Raw genomic sequence first — 24,706 nt, 5'->3', positions numbered from 1 at the left:
TGGTGTTGGGAAAGCTGCTCATCCGTCGGGGGGTGTGTCGATCCTGCGATCCGGCGGCGACGTCAATCGCAGCATAAATAATTATTTGATCCGTTGCACTGCCTCACTGGTTCTTTTCCCGAACCGTGACGGTACGTGCAACGCGACTACGACTGTACTGTAGATACTGACTGCACTGCAGGATAGCGAGAGCTAACTGCGTGCAGGTAATGCACTGGTTCTTTTCCCGAACCGTGACGGATAGCGAGAGCTAACTGCGTGCAGATTCAATACAGACCGCTACCTGGCTGTGCCGTGGGCGTTGTCCGTCCCGACCCGGCTTTCTAACCGCCCGTCCTTGTTTAGCTAGCGCGCTCCCTCAGTGCGATCATGATGGGTACCCCGCGCCGTTTAAAGACGGTATGCCGCGTTCACATACTTGAGGCACTGTTTAGCCACCGTCTGGGCCAGCATTGACGCCTATGTGCGGGGCGGTGGTGGCGGTATCTCTGGCTTTTATAAGCAACGAGGCGGGACGTCCTACGAGTACGCATCAATATTTCAATAGGATTCAAACACATTAATAGAGGTACTACTTGAGTCATCACTCCCTCTCCCCCTTATAGGGCCCGCTTCACGGAGAATGCATTGGGTGTGAACTTCTTATTCGGGTCCACCATCCTGCGTATCCTTCGCAATCGCTCGTATTTCTGCTGGTCCTCAAAACATGCTCGCAAAACAGAGTCGAGATCGAACGCTCCCCCCACCAGTGTTGTTTATAAGACCCAAAATAAGGGTCACTTTTGAATTAAAGGGTCTTAGATACTTATTTACCCTTATTTAGGGTGTCATTCTAAGGGTTTTTTTTAAGGGTTATTTCCCAAAAAAGAAAATTTATTTTCAACTATTTATCTGTTAAAATTATCACCAGAGTTGTCAAGAACACCAGAATCTGGCTCCTCATTGTTATGCTTATCCTGCAGAAGCTCCATTGGACACATTTCCTCTGTTGGTGCAGCCTGATAACGGTTGATATCTGCCTCCATCACACGGGTCACACCAGGTCACACAGGTAGCTAAGGGTAAATAAGGTCTTAGAAGAGTTCCCAGCCCAATGTAAGGCCTTAACTTAGAATGAAAATAACTCTGAATTTCAAGCTAACCCTTATCATTAGAGGCAACACTGTCCCCCACAGAACCCAGGGATTGGTCTTGCTGAATACGCCCTTGGGGCTGATAGTCTCGGCGTCATTGTGCGCAGCCCAGGCCTCGGCGGCCGCTTTCTTCTCGGGCCTGTGGAAATTGTGGAGCGTCATACAAATTGTGGTGTCGCGCCACAGGCTGTTGAAATCGTCAGTGGGTGGTAACTCATTACATGCAGTCTGGCTCACGCTGAACGCCGTCGTGTTGTCTCTGTTGTGGGAGAACATTGAGTGCTCCCCGCCAAAGTGCGGGAACTGGGAGGAGAGCCACTGGCCGTTGTCCACCGGGCCCCATCTGCTCTACCACCCAGTCCACCCAGCCATCCCTCATAAGGCTCGTCGAGTTTGTCACATACATCCGCTTCACGTACAGCAAATCGAACTCCCTCCGGTTGCGGAATATCCACTGTGCTATCAGGTCACTCATCGGCTTCTGCTGCGGGTCGCTCTGGAACCACGAGCCTGAGTCCGTGCGGAGACAGTCGAAGAAGCAAATATCGGGCTGGACCCATTGCGCAGACACAACAATCATGCAAGGCCATGCAGACATGCTGTCGCGCCGCCAGATCTTGGGGTGCTCTTCTGTGATCCTGTTGTTTTCTCCACTGAGCAGCTCAAGCACATCAAACGAAGCGCTAAGTATGCTAATGCAGAGGTCATAGTTCCGCGGGGCTGCTGCGTCATCACTCAGCTCAGCAAGGACCCCAAGAAGAGCACACACTAGGCTGTTTATTTTCATCAGCAAAAATTGCTGCACAAATGATAAAACTTCAAGTTTTTGATCTGATATTTCTCAGGCAAAATTTGCCAAAGAAAAATTAAATTTTGAATTGATTCAAATTTTTTGAAATTTTTCACCTAACTTTTCACTGGGAAAAATTGTGGAAATGGGTTTGGCCTTAATGAGCCACTCCGGCGTTTTCGCCAAAAAACAGCCCCTAAAGGAGGACTTATTTGTAACAAATGTAGGTATAAAACAATGGAGCCGATTACCGGAAATTACCTTATTTGGTAATTTGCAAGTCACATCAGGGACTTGGATTTGAGTCCAATCGGGCGACCATTTTTGGCAGCAACTTTCTCACAAATAAATCCTGCTTTGGGGCACTGTTTTTGTGGGAAACCCCAGTGTGAGCGCGGCCTTGACTTCAGGGTGAGTGCTATAAATATAAGAACCAATGTGGAACTACTGTACTATTTCGTTCAATTCTGCGGGCCTGTGACCTGTGACACATGTGGCAGAAATGTGCAATTCAGCCAAGGGGTGAATTTGGTGTGACCTCCTGCCTTATATGGAAGTTCTGCGCGCCATAGGCATGGAAATTTTAAAAATTACCATTTTGGGACGGTTTAGGGCCAAAGAAACTCGCTGTGACCTGTGACAGGCAGAAAATTTTCGGCCAAAAAAGTCAATGTGACCATGACAGGACTAATTGATTGAAATAGTACAGTATTTTCGATCTGGCACCAATGGAATATTACTAATCATCAATTCCTTTTCCCTGTGTTATTTAATCACTAGTACTATATAAGGAATTATCGGCCTGAAGAAAAGGTGACTCAGCTTCTCATATATTATGTAAGATTATTCATATCTCTTAAATTGACTCTTTAATTCAAGAAGTATATTATGCTTAGGCTGGTGCTCACATCTTTGCAATAGTGTCCTGGGTCTCAGCCCACATCTTTTCCATAGAAAGATACTATACAGGGTGCTCGATAATCGGCCTGGTGCAGCATGAAGTCGAAGTGGGAGAGGTAGAGTGACCAGCAGGCCTGTCTCCGGTTGAGGTGCTGCGTCTTCCTGAAGTACTCCAAATTCTTATGGTCAGTCCAAATCTCGACAGGATCTGCAGCGCCCTCAAGGAAGTGTCTATACTCCTCGAGTGTGCGGATGATCATGAGCATCTCCTTGTCGTGGATTTCGTAGTTGCGCTGGACATCATTTAAGCTTTTGGAATAGAACACTACAGGGCGCCACTTCCCGTCCGGGGCAGATTATGAAAGAACCACCCCGTCGCATGATCAGAGCTGTCCGCCTCAAGTCGGAAAGGCCGTGCGTCGCCCCGAGTCCATTGCTTGCAAGGTCTTAAGTAGAGGAATGCCTGGAATTCTCTTTCCAACCATATATAGATTATCTCAAACGGGTCAAAACTCACCAAGATACAGCTCTATTACTGTTTTAAAAGACTCTGGATTGGGAAAGGGGAAATATATCACATTTTGTGAGTCAAGGATGGACTTGAAGCCAAAGTGTCAACTGGGCAGTCAGGTCCTCAACAGGTCCTGGCATAGACTGGCACCAAAAATATGCACAAGTTAATTTGAGTTAATATAACTTCCACAGTACTGAAGTACTAACAAAAGTTATTAGATTTGTGATCAATTGAAGATGAGTTGAAAATGTGGTCCTATGTTAATCGATCTTTAAACAGTAGTAATGTACTGCTAGACAAAAGAATGCTCAGCACCCAGAGAATAAGAAATGGGTATCCTCAGACAACCCCAGGAACAAATTTTGAAAAAGCGTGAAACCAGGTGTCCACAATTTCGCACTCGAAATTATTTCCTTTTTGGGAAATTTCATTAGCCCTCCACAACTCTCAGTTCTTATTCTCCTGCTTCTCATCTTTTTGAAATCTCCGGGTCAATATCTTTCACTCATACAGTTCAGCTTTCCCACAACTGAAATTACTTTTTGGCAGGGCAGTAAATAACTGCCACATACAAAATTGATTCAATGATCAGCGCAAGATTCAAAGTCGACTACAGTCACGCGCGTGACTCTCTCTCTTCTGTACCACCACCATCTATGGCGACATAAGCTCCTACCCGCCTCTCCGCGCCTCTCAGGACTACTAGGTGGCAATAACTCACAACTGGGAACTCAGAGGGCTCCCAGGCCTTGCTTTCAGCCCGGAACAAGACTCTAGGCAACAACTCACTCCTGGGACTTCTGGGGCGGAATTTCGGGAAAGCGCCAGTCTGCGCAGCCTCAGACAGTCAGTCCTATGAGGCCCAAAGCCGAGGCAGCTGTTCATGGCCCAAATTCACACCTCGCGCGATCGCGGCCGCGGATCCACGCGGAAACGCATTCGAGAAGGGCCGCCGATGTTCTCTTCAATATTCTGGACGTTTGGAGGCGATCCAACGGCCGCGCCGAGTGTGGCCGTAAACCGCCCGTTTCGCGCCAAACAGGCCCTCGGCCACATCCAGCCATCTCGAGGAAGATGGAGGGGACTTGTCCCCTCATGTTGAGCGCTTTTTAAGGCCTATCGACGGGCTGCATCCGCCAGACTCGGACTTGGCCGTGTGTTCCCGAGACTCGCCAGCGCTGGGTGCGTTTCTGGCGCGTTGCGCCTGGCATCCCGCCATCTGCATTCCCGCCTCCGCCATCGTATGCGCCACTTCTGCCCATTCTGGGCTCAAATCTAGCAAGAACTCGCCGTTGCGCGCGATGGCGACCACAGATCGACGCGAAAATTCAAAATGGGCTCGAGACGAGCGGCCGACGTCCTCGTCACGAAACTGGACCTTTGTGGCGATCTACCGGCTGGATGCTGGCCGGCAACGCGCCCGGGTTTGCCCGAAAATCGCCCGTTTCGCCCCGAACAGGCCCTCGGCCACGTGGAGGAAGACGTAGGGGACTCATCCCAATACGCTGGACGCGTCGCAGGCGTCTGCGGCGCGCCGCATCCACCATTATCGGCCAAGACTGCGTCCGGGCCAGCGCCGTGCTCCCGTTTCGGCCGGGATTGGCGCCGGTGTTCCTCGGGCATGTCCGGGGAGGCTCGAAGACCATGTCCCAACTAGTTCGGCGCGTCTCGGCGCTTGTCGGCGGGCCGCATCGACCATCGTCGCTGTTGGCGGCGTTGTGGGCAAGACGGGTAAGCGCTGGGCTGAGTTCGTGCTCGTTCCGGCTGAAAGCTTAACCACAGGCAGCGCCATTGTGGTGCACTCCGAGTCCTTCGTCGAGCGCACACTGCGATAATGGTACGCGCGCTTCGGAAACTTCCTGTACCAAACGTACAAGGACGCATGCTTCTTCGGGATCTCCATGGGGCTGCTGATCATGCCCTTCGGCACCGGGAAACACGCCTATCTAGTAAGTGCCTCTTCCTTTTGAATATGAAGCTGGTAATGATATCATTAGGGCCGTTTTTTTCGCTGCGACCAAGCTGAAAGTAATGCTGGCGCATCAGGTGCTTACCTACGACATTAAGGCCGTCGTCGACGGCGTGCGGCAGCCCGACAATGTCTTCGGGATCCGCACAAGTCCGAACCCCCGAGGACAGGTGTGGGTGCCCAAAAAGTGGATTGATCGTGCACCTTTCAGGGAACATGTGTTGCGAATTGCAAGGGAAGTACACCTATGTACTGAACAGTGAATTTGAGCCGACTCTCCGAGATAGCTTCTATGGAAATGGATACTCGCTGGAAACCTGAATGCGTATGTGTCCCATAAGTAGCCGCCCATCTGACGGCAGTCCGGATCGTGGAAAAAGACCGGGGAAACAACTTGCTTGTTCACTTCGAGACCGGGCTGATCTTTGTTGGCAAGGCTTTGCATCACACGGACATGCAGCGTGAATAAGATGCGCAATTCATTGAAGGTATGCATAATGGTCGGAACTTTTGTGCCCCGGACGGTGATCTTCACAAACACCTACAAGAAGCCTCTTGGGGTATCAAGCAATGGGATGGAAGCATATGCTCGTCGAGTCGGAGACCATAGCCTACCCTATATAAGTGGAGGGTATTCTCGGTGACTACTTCGATGCAGTTCCTCTCACCGGCCCTCCTTCTTGTGCTCGCTCAGCCGGCGCTAAGCCACTACCTTGTGTACCTCGGGACCAACGTGGGGGGTTACGTCGGCAACACGCTCAATCCGGCGGGCGGCTTCAACACAGTCTCGCTCAACCCGACCAACGAGAACATCCCGCTCCGCATCCACGTCCACAGCGACACGCCCGACGCCGCCAACGCGACGCCACAGCGCTTCGCAATCGAGGTTGGTCCTAAGTCGAGGAAGCGCTGGAATGGATTCACTCAGGCTGTTGACAGGACACCACTCTAAACGCGAGCACGCACCCGTTCATCGGCGGGATCGGGGGCTCCATCAACACTCCTGGATCGTACGCCCTTATTAAGCTGCTCGCCGCCCTCTATAATTATCCGTTGTAGCTCCATACCCCTCGGTGGCACGGGTCCGACCACGATCGGAGCCAAGCCGTCCAGCGGGCCCAACACTCTCACCGACGCGACAGGGAAGGCCAGTCTTTCGGCCAGCGCGATTGTTGGTTTGTTTATGTGCTCCACCACATACCCGCTGACGACCTGTGATAGTGGACCATCGACCCAAGCGTCGGGCTCGGTCGTTTGGTTCCCAAGTGGGTGAACGAAGACGGTACGACGACAGCTGCGAGTGTGGGGCTCTATCAGGACTCATTTGTCTTGGTTGGAGACAAGACGGCATTCCAGTCGGCGCATCAGGGAGTGCAATGGGTGGTAAGCTTCTCCGCAGACTAGGTAAAGGCATGAGCGTTGACTGATAATGCATAGAATCTCACCTTGATCGAGTAATTGGTAGTTTTCATCCGTGTTGCGCTAGATATTTGGCAATTGAATCAACTTGGGACTTGTGGCTGGGCTGCTTTCCATCGACCCATTGGAATATTGCACAAGTTAGATCCTGATTTACGCATTTTGGAAGGGGGGACAAGAGAAGGTGGCTCAGGACAACGTCGGAGCTTTGGTCGTGGGAGCTCTGAGCGAAGGCACTCGCAAGATGGCGTCAAATGGCGCGAGAACAACCCAAGAGATGGTGGTTAGGGTCGGACGGGAGACCCTTTGCGAAAGAACAGGGATGTGGAGGGAGCATAGATTCATCGTATGTGTTGCTGTTGTACACCATTTTACACGGCTAGTCTGTCTTTTCCCGCCTCGCTATGCTTAAGCTCCAACTCCGATGGCACGAAGGTAGCCCACACGATGGTTGTTGACATCCGTCGCAGCGCTACGCGCATGGGGAATCCACTTCGGCTCGTCTTGGAAGAGCCGCAGGGCCTTGATGTTGTCCCGTTCGTCGAGGGTGAAGCGGTGGTAGATGCCAGCGGGCAGGATAAGAAAGTCTCCGGGCTCGGCGGCCACGCGAATCCAAGCGTCTGACGGTGTTTCTGTGAAGCATTGTCAGCGGAGTAAGGGAGCGAAAATGCTACAGCGACGCACCGCGGACATCAAAGAAGCCGCTCCCACTCAGTATGTAGCGGATTTCCTCGTCTTCGTGCATGTGTCTGGCGGTAGGAAAGCTCTGGTCAGCGACAGTCAAAGCAATGAGAAGGTCGCCACGCACTCTTGGAAGAAGCCCTTGATCTTCGCCTCGTAGACCTCGCCCATGCCCTCCCTCGACACGTCAATAGTGTCACTGTTCTTGTACCCCCTCTCCCGCGCAATCCCATCGAGCTTCTCTTCGTAGCCGGCCACGGGTATCTGCCACGTCAGCACGCCCATCTGCGCCAGGGTGTCGGGGGCCACGGGACGGCTGGGGACGGGCTCGTGCGCGAGCCGCTGGTCGCCAGGGACGTTGTCGAAGTAGTATGCCCGCATGGGAGGTGGCGGAGAAAAGAGAAGGAGCGATTTCCTTTTTGGGACGACTCTTTTTTTCTGATCCCGCCACCATGGGTACACTTCCAGGTCATGTCAGCCACTTCAGATACCCTCAAGATCTTATATGGCTTCACGGATGACGATACTACCGTCTTCGCGACCTTGTTTTCAATGGCTGGCAAGTACTTATACTCTGATTTGGACAAGCTGACAAAAACATCGACGCCTGAGGTCTGTCCATTCGGGGGTTTCGGGGTTATATCTAACACCTATCAAACGACACATTCATCTCGACTCCACCATCTGCACAGGTATCTCAGTGGCTCTCGCAACCGTATGTCGCCGATTCATTTCCGGTGAGATGGCGGCTTATTCGACAGATTCCGTGCCTACTTCCTGTTCAATGACTGCATCCAACGAGTCCTCTCTATATCCGTATTCGCAACGCATCTAGGATCCGCCGGCCCTCCTGGGAAACCACATCGACCGGCTGGGCGTGGGGTTCTAACGCCACTGTTGCCCGTGGCGTTGCATTCAAATTCTCTACCGAGCTTTCAAGTTCCATCTGTCCTGTTGCCTCCCCATCGAAAATGATCGACGAGGGTAGTTGCGGCGCGGCAACGGGCTCATCCCGTCTGTACCCGTTTATTTGTTGGCTCCACCTATGGCCGAGCGGGCGGCTTGAATATGGCGTGGGCGGCGTCCGCGGTTCAGATCGCGCGTCAGGAGGAATTTCTGCGGTTCTACTCTTCGAGAAAACTCCCTCCGGAGCGCGAATGTCCGCGAATACATCGTAGTCCTCAAGAACTGGCAGCTGGCTGCGGTCCATCCAATGGAGTACATTTCGGTGAGCATAGCCAGCACTCAGTGAAGCGACTTACGCGGGTGTAGGCGACCAGATGCCATTTACACGACCGTCGCCCCTGCTGCTTTACCACCTGGAAGCTGTACGTCTGTTTTGTGAGGCCGTCCGACTTTCCTGGCCGTTTATTCCGCGGAGGAGGAGCAAGATTCAGGCTAGGATTGACCACTCTCTGTGCTCTGCAACGGTAGATCGTCAGCGAGGAAATGGTCATGGCAGGACACGCTTTACCGTCGAAGCGCCTTCGCGTCCTTCTCTGCATCTGTCATCTCGATCTTCTCCTGGTAGAACAATGAATCGCCGACGACTCTGCTCTGGGACCTGCACTGGCTGAGCTTCTCTGCATTCCCAGTCACATGCTGGCTACATACCAACGTCGGCCATCGGTCCACCGCACCAGACCCCCGTCTTCATCAGACTCCTCCCAGACGAAGACATTACCGGCTTGCAGCTCGTCGCGTTCGCTCCCGCTTAGGCGTACGGTTATAAGGCGCAGTAGCCTGCGACGGACGGCCTCGAGCACGACCAGCGCGTCAGCCATATTGCGGATGTCTGCATAGGGATACTAGTAAGACGACTTGTCATGAGCGGAGAACAAAATTGACAACTCACGGAGTCTCGGGTGGGTAACGTTTGCCCTAGTATATGGCGCTGACCCAATCGGTAGGGATGGCGGTAGGGCTATCCGGGGCAGGATATGTCGCGCAGTAATGTCGGGGTTGAGCCTGAAGCTATGGCCATCGACATTCATTTCGTGCTGGCGCTTGCACGAAGAGCCTGACCCAAAGCTATCTCCGCACCTGCCTGTTATATTCCCCATGGATGAAAAGGCGATACGGCATCCGAGCCCTCTAACCCTTCTTTCAGCCACACTATTCGCGGTATCTCGTGATTCCTGTAAGACGGCGGTCTATACGAGCGTGATTTGCTGCTGGCACGCGTGCAGTTGCACCGCTTCCACAACTCGTCCGAAATCGCCTAGGTCAGCCTGTCTTTCAACAGCGCTCGCCCTCCAGAGTCCATTTCCATTTCCTCTGTCGCAACCTCCGCGCCTTCTTTTGTGGCACAACAACACACCGTTACACACGCTCCATTCTAATCTCTCCGTGTGTGCTGTCAACGCCCGCAGATGTCGGCCCACATCCCTTGTGCTTCTCGATTGCCGCCGGCGTCAATAGCCTTTATCGCACAGCTACGCCCCCACGGTGCTTATATGCCTATTTGCAGATCAAATCCAAACGGCGACTCCATTCGCGAAGAGCCCGTTATCGCAGCCATGCATGACAGAAAGCCCCCGGGACGTTGACTTCGATATCAATTCAGGGTCGATGTCGCCTGCACGACGAAGGTTACTTATCTACTATTCCTGGAGCATTATAAATACCCCGCAGGAACGTACTGTCGCCGGTGGGCTTTGACTCACGGAGAATGGAAAAAGAGTCGCCAAACGCGCGTCAAACGCCGAGCTGTTGCCGCGGAATTTCCCTCACGGGCCCCGCTCAGATACAGAACATGATCGGAACAGCTCTGCGAAGCGCTCGTCGACACGCAGTGACTCACCGTGACTGTCCTTTGCGAAAGCTATCATTCGCCAGTCCCAGGAACTCGATATCGCCGTGAGTATGCGCCGGCCACCATGGACAGTTTTGAACTGAAGTTTGTCAACCCCTTCGCGGACTTTCAATTCTAAGTCTTAAAATAGCAAAGTATTTAGAGTGCTGGATGCAGGTTTAATTTAACGAGTGCACAGAAACAGAGAGCTAAAAGTTATGATGTAAGATAGTTATTGTTATTAAATTCTGACTATTCTTGCAATACTACAATTATCGATCGATGATCAAAAATATATGGAAACATTCATCTAATATGTTATTATGATCTTAGCGCCAACATTAGCTTGTGGGCTCAACAAGCTATAAGAATATATATATATATATACATTATATTTGTCTTTTACATTTATTGCTATTATCATTGTTATCAAGCAACCTGGTATAACTTTTATTTTCTTTTATTTCATAAATAAAATAAAAAGGGGTTAAAACCCCTTTTTATAGTTTGTCAAACAGAAATTGTTGGAGCCTGAAGTATGTGATCCTGCTGATTTGTAGTCCCATGTTGCAAATGATGTATAAATATCTCATATAGAAAGGCACTAATAATTTGACTATTCTTACATTATGATCAGGGCTGGTGCATGTAACTGCATACTCACTTCCCTTATTGCAACATACTGTACTAATCCGACCTTAAGTTCAGTGATTTTGAATTTTTTGACCTCCGAGATGGCTGAAAATTTTTTCTTTTGAATTTAGCTGAATGTTAACGATGAGTTTCTTTAGCTATGTAACACGTAACATGAACTTAGGGTCAGATTAGTACAGTATCTGGACTGTCTGGACATGTTTTTTGGCTTGATAAAGCCACAGGACAATATGCCGATTAACACAAGCTTATTGATATCCTCAACAATTATCTCTAGTTGCTGCCTTTGTGGAAATCACAGCTTAAATTGGTGAATACTATATCAATTTATTCGATTTGGCAGTCACAGGTTACACAGGTCACACAGGTCACACTAGACCTCCAGCACCAAAATATTACAGTACGTCACAACTTATCATTTAAATGCCAAATATTAGACAGTCATTGAAGCATCAAAAATTTAGGCAGCACCAAAATTTCAATTTTGGCTACCACTTCCTGACACCAAATTGAATAAACTGATACAGTAAATGCAGGACACTGGGGGCAATTACCGCGGCTGACAGGCTATGGCATGTCATGAGGCAAACATGCAGCGGACTGACGGCGGTCTGATGGCAGTCAGGGAATTGTTAAAGATTTGAAAGAACAGCCGGCGATATAGTTGAATACCTGGCGCGCAAGCACCTCAGGCCTACTGCAGCTCTCACCCTGGCCATTGCATTCTGTGCACTCACAGTGTAGACATGGCCTTCGCGACAGCCTTGGCGACAGCCCACGATCGGAAGCCGGCGATCCCACCCGCGGCCCGCGCCCCTGCTCCGGCACCTCCAGCTCCTGTCCCTATGGAGTTGGACCGCACCAGGGCTCGGGGTGCCCCTCGTCATGCCTGCTTCAGGTGTGCCGACCCAAACCATCTCGCCCGGGATTGCCCCCTCCCCGCCGATGTCCGGTCGATGGACATCCTCGACGAGGTGATCCAACAACTCGGTGACGAGATGTTAGCAGAGTTGATCGCCTGCTACACGGACACAGCTGCCCTGCCGGAGACGGCAGCGGAGTCGATGGCTGGAGAGGATTTTGTCCCCCGCGACGAGTGACTGGTGTGCCCTCGTTCGCGTCTATAAATCGTTTTGCCTCTTTGTATGATGAATGCAGTTCCTTGCCCTACAATGAGCCCGAAATGGAAGACACACCCTCTCCTGCCCCCACCTCGACTCCGACTCCGTCTCCGACTCCGCCCGCAACTCCGGTCATCGTCCTTCGCTGCCTCACTGCCTGGGAAAAGAAACTGCCCAAGCAGTACACTGTTGCCGCTGCCCCTGGGGCAAACTCCCTCCACCTCCCGTTGGAGCTAGAGTCCACCACCAGTGCGTTGAAGCTCTCGCTCTCTGGGCTTGTCGACTGTGGTGCCACCTCTGACTTCATTGACACGAACTATGTCGCTCGGAATGGCATTCCGGTCCGCACTCTTGATCAGCCGATCCCGGTCTTCAATGTTGATGGCACCCCTAATGATGCCGGCTCCATCAAACAGATCGCAGACTTGGTCCTGCGCTAGAGAGGCCATGCCGAACGAGCTCAACTGGCCGTCCCCCATCTTGGCAAGCAAGACCTCATCCTGGGGTACTCCTGGTTGCGGAAACACAACCCAGAGATCAATTGGGAAACCAAGGAGGTCAAGATGACACGGTGTCCCCGCAATTGCTCGACCTGCCGTGAGGAAGAGCGCGTCGAGCGGACTGAGCTGTGTAAGGGCAACCTCGCGAGGCTCGAAATCAGAGTCCTGAGCAGAGGGGGAATCCTTAGTGAACTACTACAACAGGAAGGGACGCTACAGACTCACCTGAGCAGAGGGGGAATCCTTAGAGAACAAGCCAAGGAGCCCTCTGCCCAGGTGCACTACTATATACCAGTGACCGGAGTAATGATAGAGTGACTGCATAGTGACGGATGACGGATGGGAGAAGTCAGGCATCGCTAATGGACCCTAGGTGAGTGTCGAGTAGCCCTTGAAGCTCCGGAGAGGCAGGTTTGGGACCGTGATGCCAAGGGAGGGGCCCAGGCATCCCTAGAAGGCCTAAGAAGGGCTTCGGGAGGTCCAGGCTGCCTCTGGGCGTCTCCGCTTGTGACCGTGACCGTGACAACCGGAATCGGAATCGGAATCGGAATCGACTCCGGGTGTGTGACCGTGACGTGACGGCCGGAAACGGAGAGGGAAGGCGTGGAGCGGAAAGGGAAGGAGTCTGGTCTAGCCCAAGGGCCGGGGAGTGTCGAAGAGGACCAATGGGAATGGCGGCCAGCCATGACCACTGGAGGGTAGCGACAGGGGTCACTCGGAGACGTCCCCGGACGTCTCCAGAGAGGTGGAGGTGTGAGGGCGTGCAGCCTGGGGCGCTGCAGTAGGCACGAGCCTTAACGGCAGTAGGCCTCACCCAGGGGAAGGCCCGATGACGGGGGCCGTGGTGGCGGAGTGGAGAGCGGAGCCATGGCAAGGCTCAGCCATCCGAACATAACCCTGAACGCTGACATGGGTTGGGGACACCCAAGAGGTCCAGCAGGTAGAGATCGTAGGGAGACCTTGATAAGTGACAGCCCAGAGAGGCTAGAAGGCCATAGGCTCAAGGTCTCGGAGGGAAGTGGTGCGTCCACATCCGGAGGGTCTCCGATGGCATTAGTGATCCCTGATGGTGACTCCGCCGGCGGAGAGACTCCCGGAAAGGGGTGGCCAGGGAAGTCGAAGACTGGGGATCACTGGATGTGGGATGTGGTGCGGGCAGTGGAGGGAGAGCGTCAGGGTGCGGAGACGCGGAGACACGAGCGGAGACGCGGAGACGCGAGCGGAGACGCGGCGCTTGATGGGATCAAGTGACGGCATCAGGGTTTCCCCTGACAAGCTGTGCCAACTCCGGTCGCTCCAGAAACGTCTCCGCTCCGGCCCGTTCCCCTCGGTTTGCACTATGGACCTCTCTGGCCCTGAGGACGGAGACGATTCCGACTTCGGTCTCGATTCCGACCTGCCACCTCCGACTTCATTGACACGAACTACGTCACTCGGAATGGCATTCCGGTCCGAACTCTTGATCAGCCGATTCTGGTCTTCAATGTCGATGGCACCCCCAATGACGCTGGCTCCATCAAACAGATCGCGGACTTGGTCCTGCGCTACAAAGGCCATGCCGAACGAGTTCAACTGGCCGTCACTCACCTTGGCAAGCAAGACCTTATCCTGGGGTACTCCTGGTTGCGGAAACATAACCCAGAGATCAATTGGGAGACCAAGGAGGTCAAGATGCCGTGAGGAAGAGCGCGTCGAGCGGACTGAGCTGCGGCGACTCCGGTCGCTCCAGAAACGTCTCCGCTCCGGCCTGTTCCCCTCGGTTTGCACTATGGACCTCCTCAATTCCGACCTGTCTGATCTGACACCGGACTCGGACTCGGACGACGAAGATGACCAGCTCGAAGATGGTGACCACATCTTCTACACCTTGTTCTGTCCCTCAGAGGAGATACGTGCAGGTAGCACCGTCTCACAGCGCCTGGCCGAAGCCTTTGCCAGGAACTCCGCCGCTCCGCCCTCCGAGATTCCGGACTGGGCTAAGGAGTTCCAGGACGTCTTCAACAAGGAGTCCTTCGATATGCTACCGGAGCGGAGAGCCTGGGACCACACCATTGAACTTGTCCCCGACACTAAGCCCACCAACTGCAAGGTGTATCCCATCTCACCTCTCGAGCAACGCAAGGAAGGGCTGTCGATGGGTCGGATTCGCCCCTCTAAGTCTCCAATGGCGTCTCCGGTCTAATTCGTCAAGAAGAAGGATGGCGGACTCCGCTTCGTCCAGGACTACTGTGCTCTCAATGCGATGACCGTCAAAAACCGGTACCCCCTTCCGCTGATCAACCCCTCATCAACCGGCTCAAAGGCGCTCGTTACTTTACCAAACTCGATGTCCGTTGGGGCTTCAACAACGTCCGGATCAAGGAAGGTGATGAGTGGAAGTCGATTCCGACAACTCCGATGTTGTCCTTCTGCGGCCTGAACTCTTCCATGTCCGCGCACTCGAGGGCATTTCCGTTTCCGGTCCTGGCTCTGAACTCCTCCATGATATCTGCGATGCCCTCTCCGGTGAGCCTGACTTGGAGGAGCCCGTCGCACTAGCGGCCCGGCAACTCCTTAAGGTCCAAGGTCAAGCTCGAGGCCCCCGCTCCTCATGGTCTGATAAGTGGGCCATTTCCGAGGGAAGATCGTTGTACCAAAGGACAATAACCTCCGGAGACGCATCATCGAGCTCTGCCATGACACCCGAGTCGCCGGACACGCAGGTCGTTTCAAGACCTTGGAGTTGGTCTCCCGGAACTACTGGTGGCCTCAGATGTCTCGCCATATCGGCCGGTATGTTGCGACCTGTGACTTGTGCTGTCGCACCAAGGCACTCCGGAGACTGCCCCACGGAGAGCTGCACCCCACGGAAACGCCCCGGACGCTGGCATACCGTCTCCGTCGACTTCATCGTAGAGCTTCCCGAAGCCCATGGGTACGACGTGATCATGATCGTCGTTGACACCCTCGGAAAGCACACCCACTTCTCGGAGTGTCATACGACGGTCGATGCAGTAGGGGCAGCCCGCCTCTACTACCGGAACGTTTGGCAGCACCATGGGACTCCGGAGAAGTACGTCTCCGACCGCGGCTCGCAGTTCATCGCAGACTTCACCCGAGAACTCTGGCGCCTAATCGGTATCAAGCCTGCCACGTCCACCACGTACCACCCGCAGATGGACGGGCAGACAGAACAAGTCAACCAGGAGTTGGAGCAATACCTGTGGATCTTCACCAACTATCAGCAGGACGACTGGGATGAGCTGATTCCAGCCGCGGAGTTTGCTTACAACAACCATGTTCACTCCTCCACGCAACAAGTCCCGTTCATAACGGACTCGGGCCGGCTCCCGCGCATGGGCTTTGAACCCGGAGTCCGCTCCGCTATGAAGTCGGTGAACGAGTTCCGCGACCGGATCGCCACCGGTGTTGCTGAAGCCAAGGCTGCGCTCACAAAGGCCAAAGAGGAGTACAAACGCTACTATGACCGGAGACGGAGTGCGTCTCCGGAGTTTAAGGTTGGCGACCGTGTTGGGCTGGATGCCTCTGACATCAAGACGACTCGCCCCTTGGAAAAGTTCTCCCACCACTGCCTCGGACCGTTCAAGATAGTCGCGGAGATTAGCAAAGGTGCCTACAAGCTCAACCTCCCTCCGCACTACTCAAAGCTCCACCCAGTCTTCCCCGTCGTCAAGCTCGAGCTTGCCCAGGACGACCCCTTCGATGGATGCCCCGGCTACGACCAGCCCCCTCCGGACCTCGAGGACAGAGTCCCGGAGTGGCAAGTAGAGGAAATCTTGGACGCAAGGATGAGGTGTAAACGGCTGAACTACTTTGTCAGATGGAAAGGCTACAACGCGTCGCACGACCAGTGGGTCCGCTTCGACCGTGTCTTCGCCCCGGAGAAAATTGCGGAGTTCTATCGTAAGTACCCTGGCAAGCCACGGCACATCGCCTCTATGACCTTCGACTCGATTCCGTTCCGGTCTATGCGTCGGGACGCCGCATTCAAAGGGGGGGTGATGTCAGGGGCCCCCTTTCGGCTCCAACTCCGGTCCGATTCCGGTTCCGGTTCCGACTCCGGTCCGGCCCTCCATCTCACCCGCACAATCACCGATCCGTCAACGCCCTTCCGACGGTCGCCCTGGGACCTCGCCTGCGACGCCGCCGAAGCCTTCTGTGCCCGACAGCGGCAGCTACGGACAAGCAGTATATAGTCAGCTACCTAGCAGGCGGACCCTTGGAGTTTCTTCTCTTTGGATCCCCCCCTGCTAGGACCTCGATCTCAGGCCTCTGGGGTTGCCCTTACACTTTCCCTCATCTTGTGCCTTTCCCTCCCTGTGAGTACCGCTTTCTCTCGAGAGGGAGAAGAGCTAAGGTCTCAACAGCTTCTCCCTCATTCACCACAGCCCTACAGCCCCTGGCCATTTAGCTGCTGGTCCTTGGAACTGCCGCGCATGAGTCCACCATAGAGCTGAAGGTGTGTGATCGCTTCTGTTTAATTTCCTGGCCGCTAACTCATTTTAGGACTCCCCCCCCACACCTGCCCGCCGTTAACACACTGGGAAAGTGAACTAATAGAGGAGTTCAATCAAGACCTCAACCCTATTAATCTACTAATCCACTAATTTTGTGTGTGTGTGTGTGTGTGTGTGTGTGTGTTCGGGGGTTCAAGTTGCAGGAAACAACTAACAGATTCAGAATATCCAAATATAGCAATAGAATCTGCTTATTAACAACTTCCTACAGATCACTTTGTACTGTTGTTATGAAACACAGAGGAAGGAACAATTAAGCTCAACCTTCAAGGTGATTCACAAAATGAACAAGAGAATATATCTGTTCTTGTCACAAGATACTAACTCAAATATGCAAACAAACTTGCTTCCTGGCCACTTGTTTCCTAAGAGGAAGGAAAAGTTAAGCTCAACCTTCAAAGTGCTTCACAAAATGAACAAGAGAATGTATCTGTTCTTGTCACAAGATACTAACTCAAATATGCAAACAAACTTGCTTCCTGGCCACTTGTTTCCTATAAACAAGATCCCTTGCTTCCCTGTTCTTGCAATTGCACTTAACCTGACCTAACTTGAACTGCTACCTTGCTACCTTCTTACCTGGTTGTCACACTTATGACCTAGCTACCTGGAAACTGGGCGTACCTCAGCCCAGAAACACTAGAAGACAACTCAGCCAAGGGCCAGATGCAATAAGACCCTTGTATGAGGGGGATTCCACAGACTATGCGTACAAGTGATGTAGGCGTAAGAGAGAAAAAAGATGATCACATGACTACCTGTGAACTGGCATAAGGCCAGGTTTACACCCTCCCCTTCTCAGAGAAAAAACTACCCTCCCACAACACAGTCAGCGCTTCACATACCAGTATCCACTGGGTTACACAGACAATGTTATTGCTCTACCCAATTCATTTCTAGTCCGAAGACGAGAACAAATGTCATTAGTCGTGTCCACCACTGTATTCTTTGTTGCAACGGCAGTAGGCGGAACGATTTCATCATCAGTGGCTGTAGCGTCTGCTAAGCCTCGCTCTGTGATACCGTCCTGTGAAAGGCCTGCTTCCCATGCATCCAAGTGCTCAAGGTCCTGCACCTCAGACTCGTCCACCCACTCGTCGTCCTCATTGCCGTAACCATACCACCGGACTTTGAACTGCCGTCTGCCACGATAGACACGTTCATCCACGATGCGGTCGACGAGGAACTCCTCTTGACCCTCAGGAGTTAACACCGGGGGTCGAGCGAAACGAATCCGTGGTAGTGCACGCACCCAACCACGCTGATTAGCTTCCACGTGGTAACGGATGCATTGTATGACAGTTTTATTTGTTCGTTCACTCGATCCATCTGTCTGCGGATGATATGCCGTCGACATCTTAAGCTTCACCCGGTCAACTTGTGAAGCGCCTTCCAGAACTTGGATACGAAAAGTTTATTGCGGTCTGTAATCAATTCCAGGGGAAGTCCGTTTTCGCAGTACCATCTATCAAAGAACAGAAGTGCAAAATCCTCTGCGGAAATGTTAGTCCGCGTCGGGACAAGCTGAATGTCTGACCCAAGTCGGTCAGTCAGCGTCGCTAGGCAGTTGTACCCTTCGTCCTCTGGCAACGGACCCACGAAATCCATAGCAACAGAGTCACAACGCCCGTCCGGGATGGGCAGTGGGTGCAAAGGCCCCGTCTTACGCGTGGTACGGGACTTGTTCCGTTGGCAATCGGCACAGGCGGGAATATAACAGGATTCCAATTCTTTGCGCATATTCGGCCAGTAGTATCCGTCTCGTAGCGAGGCGTACGACTTATCGAAGCCAAAGTGGCCCAGTGCATCATGGGCCATTTGAAAGAATAATTCTCGTAAGTTGTTCACGCGAGGGATTATCAACCGGTCTTTTATAAACCACAGCCCATTTTCTGAACGCAAACCGGGCAGCGATCCAAGAAGGCTTGGTAGCTTAGCTGTCCATTTGTCCAGCTCGTAGCCTTTTCTGATCGACTCCAGCAAGGAGTCATCTGCGGTTATGTCAAGGATGCTCGCACTCAGCGCCAACGACTCGGAATTCACGAGCCGCGGCTCTCTCGTCAGTGTCATGGCAATTGTTGCCCCAATCTGTGCAGGCAAGCAGGCCGCCACGGGCAGCTCCTCGACCTCTGGCCCATCCACATCATGTGGGTCGTTCTCGATAAAGTCTGTCCTGGACAGTGTGTCGGCACCCTCATTATCTTTCCCGGGCACATAAATGATTTTCATTTCAAACTGCGACAAGAACTCCATCCATCGCGCCTGGCGGCGGGAGAGATCGTGTTGTGTGGAAAATTTTTCCAAGGTGCGGTGATCGGTGAATACTTGAATTCTTGAGCCAATCAAGTCAGACCGCCATTTTCGAAAGGCTCGTATGATTGCGAGGAGCTCTTTCTCGTGCACAGGGTAGTTCAGTTCTGCCCCTTTGAAGGTCATAGAGTCGAAAGCCACCGGTCGCGCTGACTCCCATGTCGGCCCATACGAGAGGATAGCGCCCGAGCGGGTGTCGCTGGCATCAGTGGTAACGAAAATCTGGTTATCGCCCATGTTTTGATGGTCGATAGACACTAGACATTCGGCGCTCGCAACAGACTGTTTAATCGCATCAAACGCAGCCTGGTGGTGGGTCTGCCAACCTGGCCAGCACAACTCCGCTGCTTTTGTCGTTAGCTGTGCCAGTATCTCCGTCTGCTCTGCAAGCCTCGGCAGAAATTGTGCGACAAAACGCACCAAACCCAGGAAAGCGCGGACATGCGTAGGGCTCACTCACCAAAATCGGTGCCATGCCTCTATTATCCCAATCACTCTAATCAATCGAAGCTGTCACCTTATTTTCAAATTACCCCGGGAAATTCCAGTGGGATTGACATCAGAAAATGTCCTGGATGTGGTGCAATCCTTTTATCTCAATCCTTATCTTTGGCATATTGATTTTGTATTGTTACGGGGAGTCGAGTAATTACTGGTAGAGTCAGATTCAGAAGTTGAAGCCAATGTATTTTATGCCCTACTACAGATACAACATGCAGCTACAACATATGTCACCAACGATATATAGTGCTATATTATACTACAAATCCAATGGGGGCGCTACACTGGCTATATCGTGCTACAGAACTCCCCCCCTGATGTACTTGTCAGGGGAACCCCTGCTTCAGTATGGGCAATAGACTGTAACATTAATAAATAAACAACAAGTTTGAAATAGAAACATAAGTAATTTTAAGACAACTTCAAAATTTTGTTAAACAAGCAATTGTCACTTGTAGGCAACTTAGTATTCTGACAAGGCACCTTCCATCTGGAACAACTCGGGTTATTATATATCATTCTAACAGAACTGAACTGTTGCTATTTACATATTCCGGCCTCAAATCACGTGACATCCCATCCTCCCGGCGCGACAGGAGGCTTTGGGGTCCTAGATCAAATTTACATAATGTCCGCGCTCGCTAAGGGCCGCCAGTCAAGAAATGATGATTGGTTTGACCTTGTTGCAGTACTCTTTCAGTAAGGCTTTGCATCACATGGAGATTGCAGCTTGCATAAAATGTGGAATTCAAGAAACGTATACATAATCGTCAGAACTTCCGCGCACCGCCGACAATCATCCCAAACACCTGCACCAACCGGTGACCAATAATGCATGGAATCTCACCTTGATCGAGTAACTGGTAGTTTTTGAAAACTATTTCCAATTTATAAAAGAAAAAGCCAGCAGTCAAATTTTCACTCTATAGAACTGTTACACAACATCATTTATAGACTGATATTTACCCTGCATTTCTCAATGGATTTGGCTGGAACTGACCAGAACTATATATAGCTATCCCTGCCACCAGTATAAAATGTTTTTAATTTTTTTTTAATTGTATTGTTAGATCTTTCTGATGTTTATTGGTGATTGCCTGTTTTGGGAGAGTATAGTTGTATAGAAAGCAGAAGAACACTAGGTCCAATATGAAGGTGAAACTAGGGTGCAGGATTTAAGTGGTGTTTCAAACCGCGTTTCGAAACAGCTGTTTCAAACCGCTGTTTTTAATTATTTCCAGAAAAAGTGCTGTTTCAAAACACATGACCCGTGGGAAAATTAGGCAATTCACTGGTTTTAGACAGACTTTGGCTCCTGCTGTAGCAGCTATACTTACAGCTATAAAGGTAACATCCTAATCAACTATTGTTACTCTCCATTTAATGTTACTGGAGGTCTTTTAAAGGCTCTAAGTGTTACCATCACATCAGTGATAGGGTCACACCATATACAGACAACACAGAATATAACTTAGGATAGCAGGGGGTACCCTGAAAGCTTGAGAAATGGTGTAAAAGAACAAGTGAATACATATGCTAGCCCAAAAAATCATTCAAAAGGTCAAAAATTGCCATTTTAGGCAATTTTAATCAATCCCTGTTTGCAAACCGGTTTCTAAATCGGCTGGGAGTTCAAACCGGTTTTAATAACCCCCCATAATTCAATCCTGCACCCTAGGTGAAACCTATGAATGGTTCACTAGCTCATGCACTCTAAGTCTTTAATCATGCACTCTAAGTCTTTAATTATGATTCAGAGGGAAATATTTCTTTTATGTGCTTATCCACAGGTGAGAGTAATGTTTGTGGGACTGACCGACCATGAGATGCATGACAACTGGGCATTTCACAGAATCATGTGATTGACTCATCTGAAATAATGCCCACAAACTGTTATACTACAGGAAGTTATCCTGAGAGTCTAGCATATATCTTATGCTTTTAGTTTTTCTGCAGCAGATATGTTGAATATCTCCAGGAATATGTATACTAAATTATATTTGAATATCTTCAGAACACATATTTTGCTGCTGAATATGGTTATACTGCACTACAAATATATTGAGTACTTACTCTAGACAAACTCTGACTGCCGGTTCCACAAGTCGATGTACTTGTCGCTAACCGCATCAACATCGTCGCACACGGCCACGACGCGCTCGTCTGCCCCTCGCTCCCCGCTACGCATGATGAAGAAGTCCCGTCCGCGGATCCAGAGGAGCGTGAGCTGCGGGTACCGGCCCACAAACGCGTCCAGCAGCGCACGCGCCGCGGTGTCGGTCGGCGGGACGCCGGCTTCTGCCACTTCTCCGGGGATGTCTGGCCAGCGCTTCGTATTGACGAGCAGTGCGCGCAGCGTCGGTGGCAGAGCGAGGTCCGAGGCCAGTTCTGTCCAGATCGGCATTTGCTGGAAATTCAGTCAATGGACATGAGCAGGGCATGGCTGGAGGAGGATTTACAAGTGGGAGATCCAGGCCATGCAGGTAGAGCGCCTCCAGCCGCGGATAGAGCCGCAGGGTCGCGTTCAGACTCGGCGTGTCGACGTCGAATATACTCAGCGAGAGATGCGTGAGCGTTGCGCAGGGGTCGAGGGCCACAGCAAGATCGTCGAGCGCGTAGAAGAGGTGCGGCGACAGGCCGAGGTGGCTCACCCGCCACGGTTCCATGGAAAAATGTTCCAGGATGCTGTAGTACCCACGGAGGTGCACCAGTTGGCCGGCAATTGGAAGGAGCGCGGTGCGTAGAATGGGACACAAGGATTCATGGGGATTCCGTGTCGACTCGTTTGGTTCATCTTCAGGCCGCGGCGCGGGGGATGCAGGGAAGAGGCCGAGGTCTTGCAGGGCGGGGAATGATTTCGCGAGAACGTGGGGCAGCGATGCAGCGGGGGCGGTTGCGAGATAGAGCAATGTGAGTTTAGTCGTGCGCCGGAATACTGGTGCCACTTGCGAATCCTGGAGCCAGAAAGCAAGTTGGATGTTCAGAGTGACAGCACGCAGGCTATCGGCATTGAAAAACGCGCTCCAGAACCGCTCCTTCTCTGGGGCAACGGACTGGAACGCGGACAACTCCACGACGGAAAGCGGCGCTTGTGTCACAGCCAGGGATAGATCAATTGCGTCGTCTTCAACATGGCAGCGCGTAAGGTCCAAGCGCTCCAGCAGTGGCAACCCATGTATGCCAATAATCGCGGCCATCGATAGAGTTTCATCGTCAACTTCCAGGCGCCGCAGTCCAGTAAAGTGGGAAAGGCTTTCGACGAGGCGGCGAGATAGGAAGTCGAGTTCGTCTGCCCTGGGGAGGACAAAGTCCGTACCGATCGGTATCTGCGTGGTAATCTCTTGCTCGCTCAGCACCCTGACGCTCAGGTGGCACGATCGCACTAGCTGGGCCATATCTTCCGACAGCCAGAAGCCCAGACGCTTCTGCCCGCTCTCGAACGATCGGCGGCGTCGGCGACGCGCAAAACGTCCGCGAAAAGGTGAGCTCGGCGAAGAGCAAGGGGCGGGTGAGCCGGCTCAAGCGCTTGTCTAGCTGGTGAAGTGTTTGGAGCTGTGCGCACCGAAGATGGGAGGCGATTTCGAGCCACAGCTCGTCGGGCACGTCGTCGGTGCAAAACGTGGCGGTGGACATGACGGTCAAGCGTGGGTGAGTCACACCGTGACAGCGATAATGATCGGCCCTGGCCAATGATGCCGTAACGCCACGTTTTTCTTCTTTTCCTTCTGCTCCCATCTTCCTCCGTTGACGGCTCAAGGTCGGAAAGGACGGCGGTTCTGGGCCGTGGGGGATAGCGCGGAGGCTACCAATGGCGTATCCTTGGGCGGGGTCGGTGTCGCGTGCGTGCGTGTGTAGAGGACGGCTAGCAGGCGCTGGACCAATGGAAAGGAGAAGACACGCCGCAATGGTGCGAATTTGAACCCAAGGGCTATGTCGTCACCGTGGGGTGCCTCGCCGCAGACATGCGTTGTGCTGGGTGGGGCATATAGAAGACGCAGCGCCTGGCCTGCTACCCTTCAAGTTCACGGGCGTGCGCAATGTTTGATGGATCAGGGTTGGTTCTCTTTTTTGGCGCAGGCAGGCGCGGGGGGTAGCTGTGAGCGTGCATGGCCTTTCTTTGGCCGCGTGGGGGCCAGGACGATGGGGAACCTTCCGCTTTCTTCGGGACGGCTTGGCAGAGGCGTCGCAGTACTTCGGGTCCGGTGCCATCCGCTGCGGCGTAGGCTGTGCGCACGCCGGCGCGAGAGACGCCGCCCGTGTGTCATTCTTCGATGGCGCGTTCTTTTGGCGTACGCGGGCGGGCCACAGCTTGACGCGGGGCGGGCCGGTGGGGAAGCTAGGAAGCAGTACAGCGGGCGTGCTTACATGACACAGGGTCACCCACAAACCTTTAACCCGAGACGCGGGTTCGACCCCGCGCGGCGCGATCTTGCACTTTGTTAGAATTACTGCACCTTTTTGGCCCGGGTGCCCCTGCTGCGGTGCTAATAGGCGGAGATTGCCGACACCCCCGGCGTGCTATACCCCTCAGCGCGCAGGCACGATGTTAGAGTGGAGTGTTGGGCATTCCGGCTTGGCGACGCCCGAGCCCTAGTGGTGTTCCGTCCGCACTGGCGGCGGCGCCCGTGTGCGGCGCCGGCCGAGGGTTCGACCCCCCGCCGCGCACGCGTGGTATCCTTCCTTCCGGTTTTTGGGGGCAGCTTGGCACAGCCTTTGGGCTAGGTCCAGCTCACCACTCCACCTTCGGCTGTGAACCTCCCGCCGCCGCCGCGGCGCTGACGCGTCCTGCGGTTCGACGCCCGGGGCGAGCCTATGGCAATTTGCGTTTCCATTCTTTTGCCGCATGCTGTGCCCGGGCAGGTTCGCGGGGTGGAGGGCCTTGCACCGTTGACACACCCCGTTC

At 52.7% G+C, this 24,706-nt stretch overlaps 4 protein-coding genes across 4 annotated transcripts; 1 reads left to right on the top strand and 3 right to left on the bottom strand.

The window, feature by feature from the left end:
* Nucleotides 1–7,133: 7,133 nt before the first annotated feature.
* MIND_00564700 (1,2-dihydroxy-3-keto-5-methylthiopentene dioxygenase) lies at nucleotides 7,134–7,787 on the bottom strand (the record flags this gene model as incomplete). The annotated part of the gene is made up of 3 exons (XM_037362420.1): nucleotides 7,134–7,357; nucleotides 7,410–7,474; nucleotides 7,534–7,787. The coding sequence occupies 3 exons, from the start codon at nucleotides 7,785–7,787 to the stop codon at nucleotides 7,134–7,136; spliced, it is 543 nt and encodes a 180-aa protein (XP_037220341.1).
* A 75-nt stretch (nucleotides 7,788–7,862) lies between these two features.
* On the top strand, nucleotides 7,863–8,241 carry MIND_00564600 (uncharacterized protein; the record flags this gene model as incomplete). Its single annotated transcript, XM_037362419.1, has 2 exons — nucleotides 7,863–8,121; nucleotides 8,168–8,241. Exons 1-2 carry the CDS (start codon nucleotides 7,878–7,880, stop codon nucleotides 8,239–8,241), a joined length of 318 nt encoding a protein of 105 aa, XP_037220340.1. The 5' UTR covers nucleotides 7,863–7,877.
* On the bottom strand, nucleotides 8,215–9,400 carry MIND_00564500 (uncharacterized protein; the record flags this gene model as incomplete). The annotated part of the gene is made up of 5 exons (XM_037362418.1): nucleotides 8,215–8,601; nucleotides 8,669–8,828; nucleotides 8,881–8,970; nucleotides 9,021–9,201; nucleotides 9,262–9,400. 5 exons carry the CDS (start codon nucleotides 9,398–9,400, stop codon nucleotides 8,215–8,217), a joined length of 957 nt encoding a protein of 318 aa, XP_037220339.1.
* Nucleotides 9,401–21,877: 12,477 nt separating this feature from the next.
* Nucleotides 21,878–23,436, bottom strand: MIND_00564400 (uncharacterized protein; the record flags this gene model as incomplete). The annotated part of the gene is made up of 3 exons (XM_037362417.1): nucleotides 21,878–22,210; nucleotides 22,263–23,143; nucleotides 23,187–23,436. The coding sequence occupies 3 exons, from the start codon at nucleotides 23,434–23,436 to the stop codon at nucleotides 21,878–21,880; spliced, it is 1,464 nt and encodes a 487-aa protein (XP_037220338.1).
* Between the last annotated feature and the right edge of the window lie 1,270 nt (nucleotides 23,437–24,706).

Source organism: Mycena indigotica, assembly GCF_014461135.1.
Source record: "Mycena indigotica strain 171206Taipei chromosome Unknown Mind.scaff0005, whole genome shotgun sequence".
NCBI classification, from domain to species: Eukaryota; Fungi; Basidiomycota; class Agaricomycetes; order Agaricales; family Mycenaceae; genus Mycena; species Mycena indigotica.
This window is presented reverse-complemented; position numbering and strand designations above follow the sequence as displayed.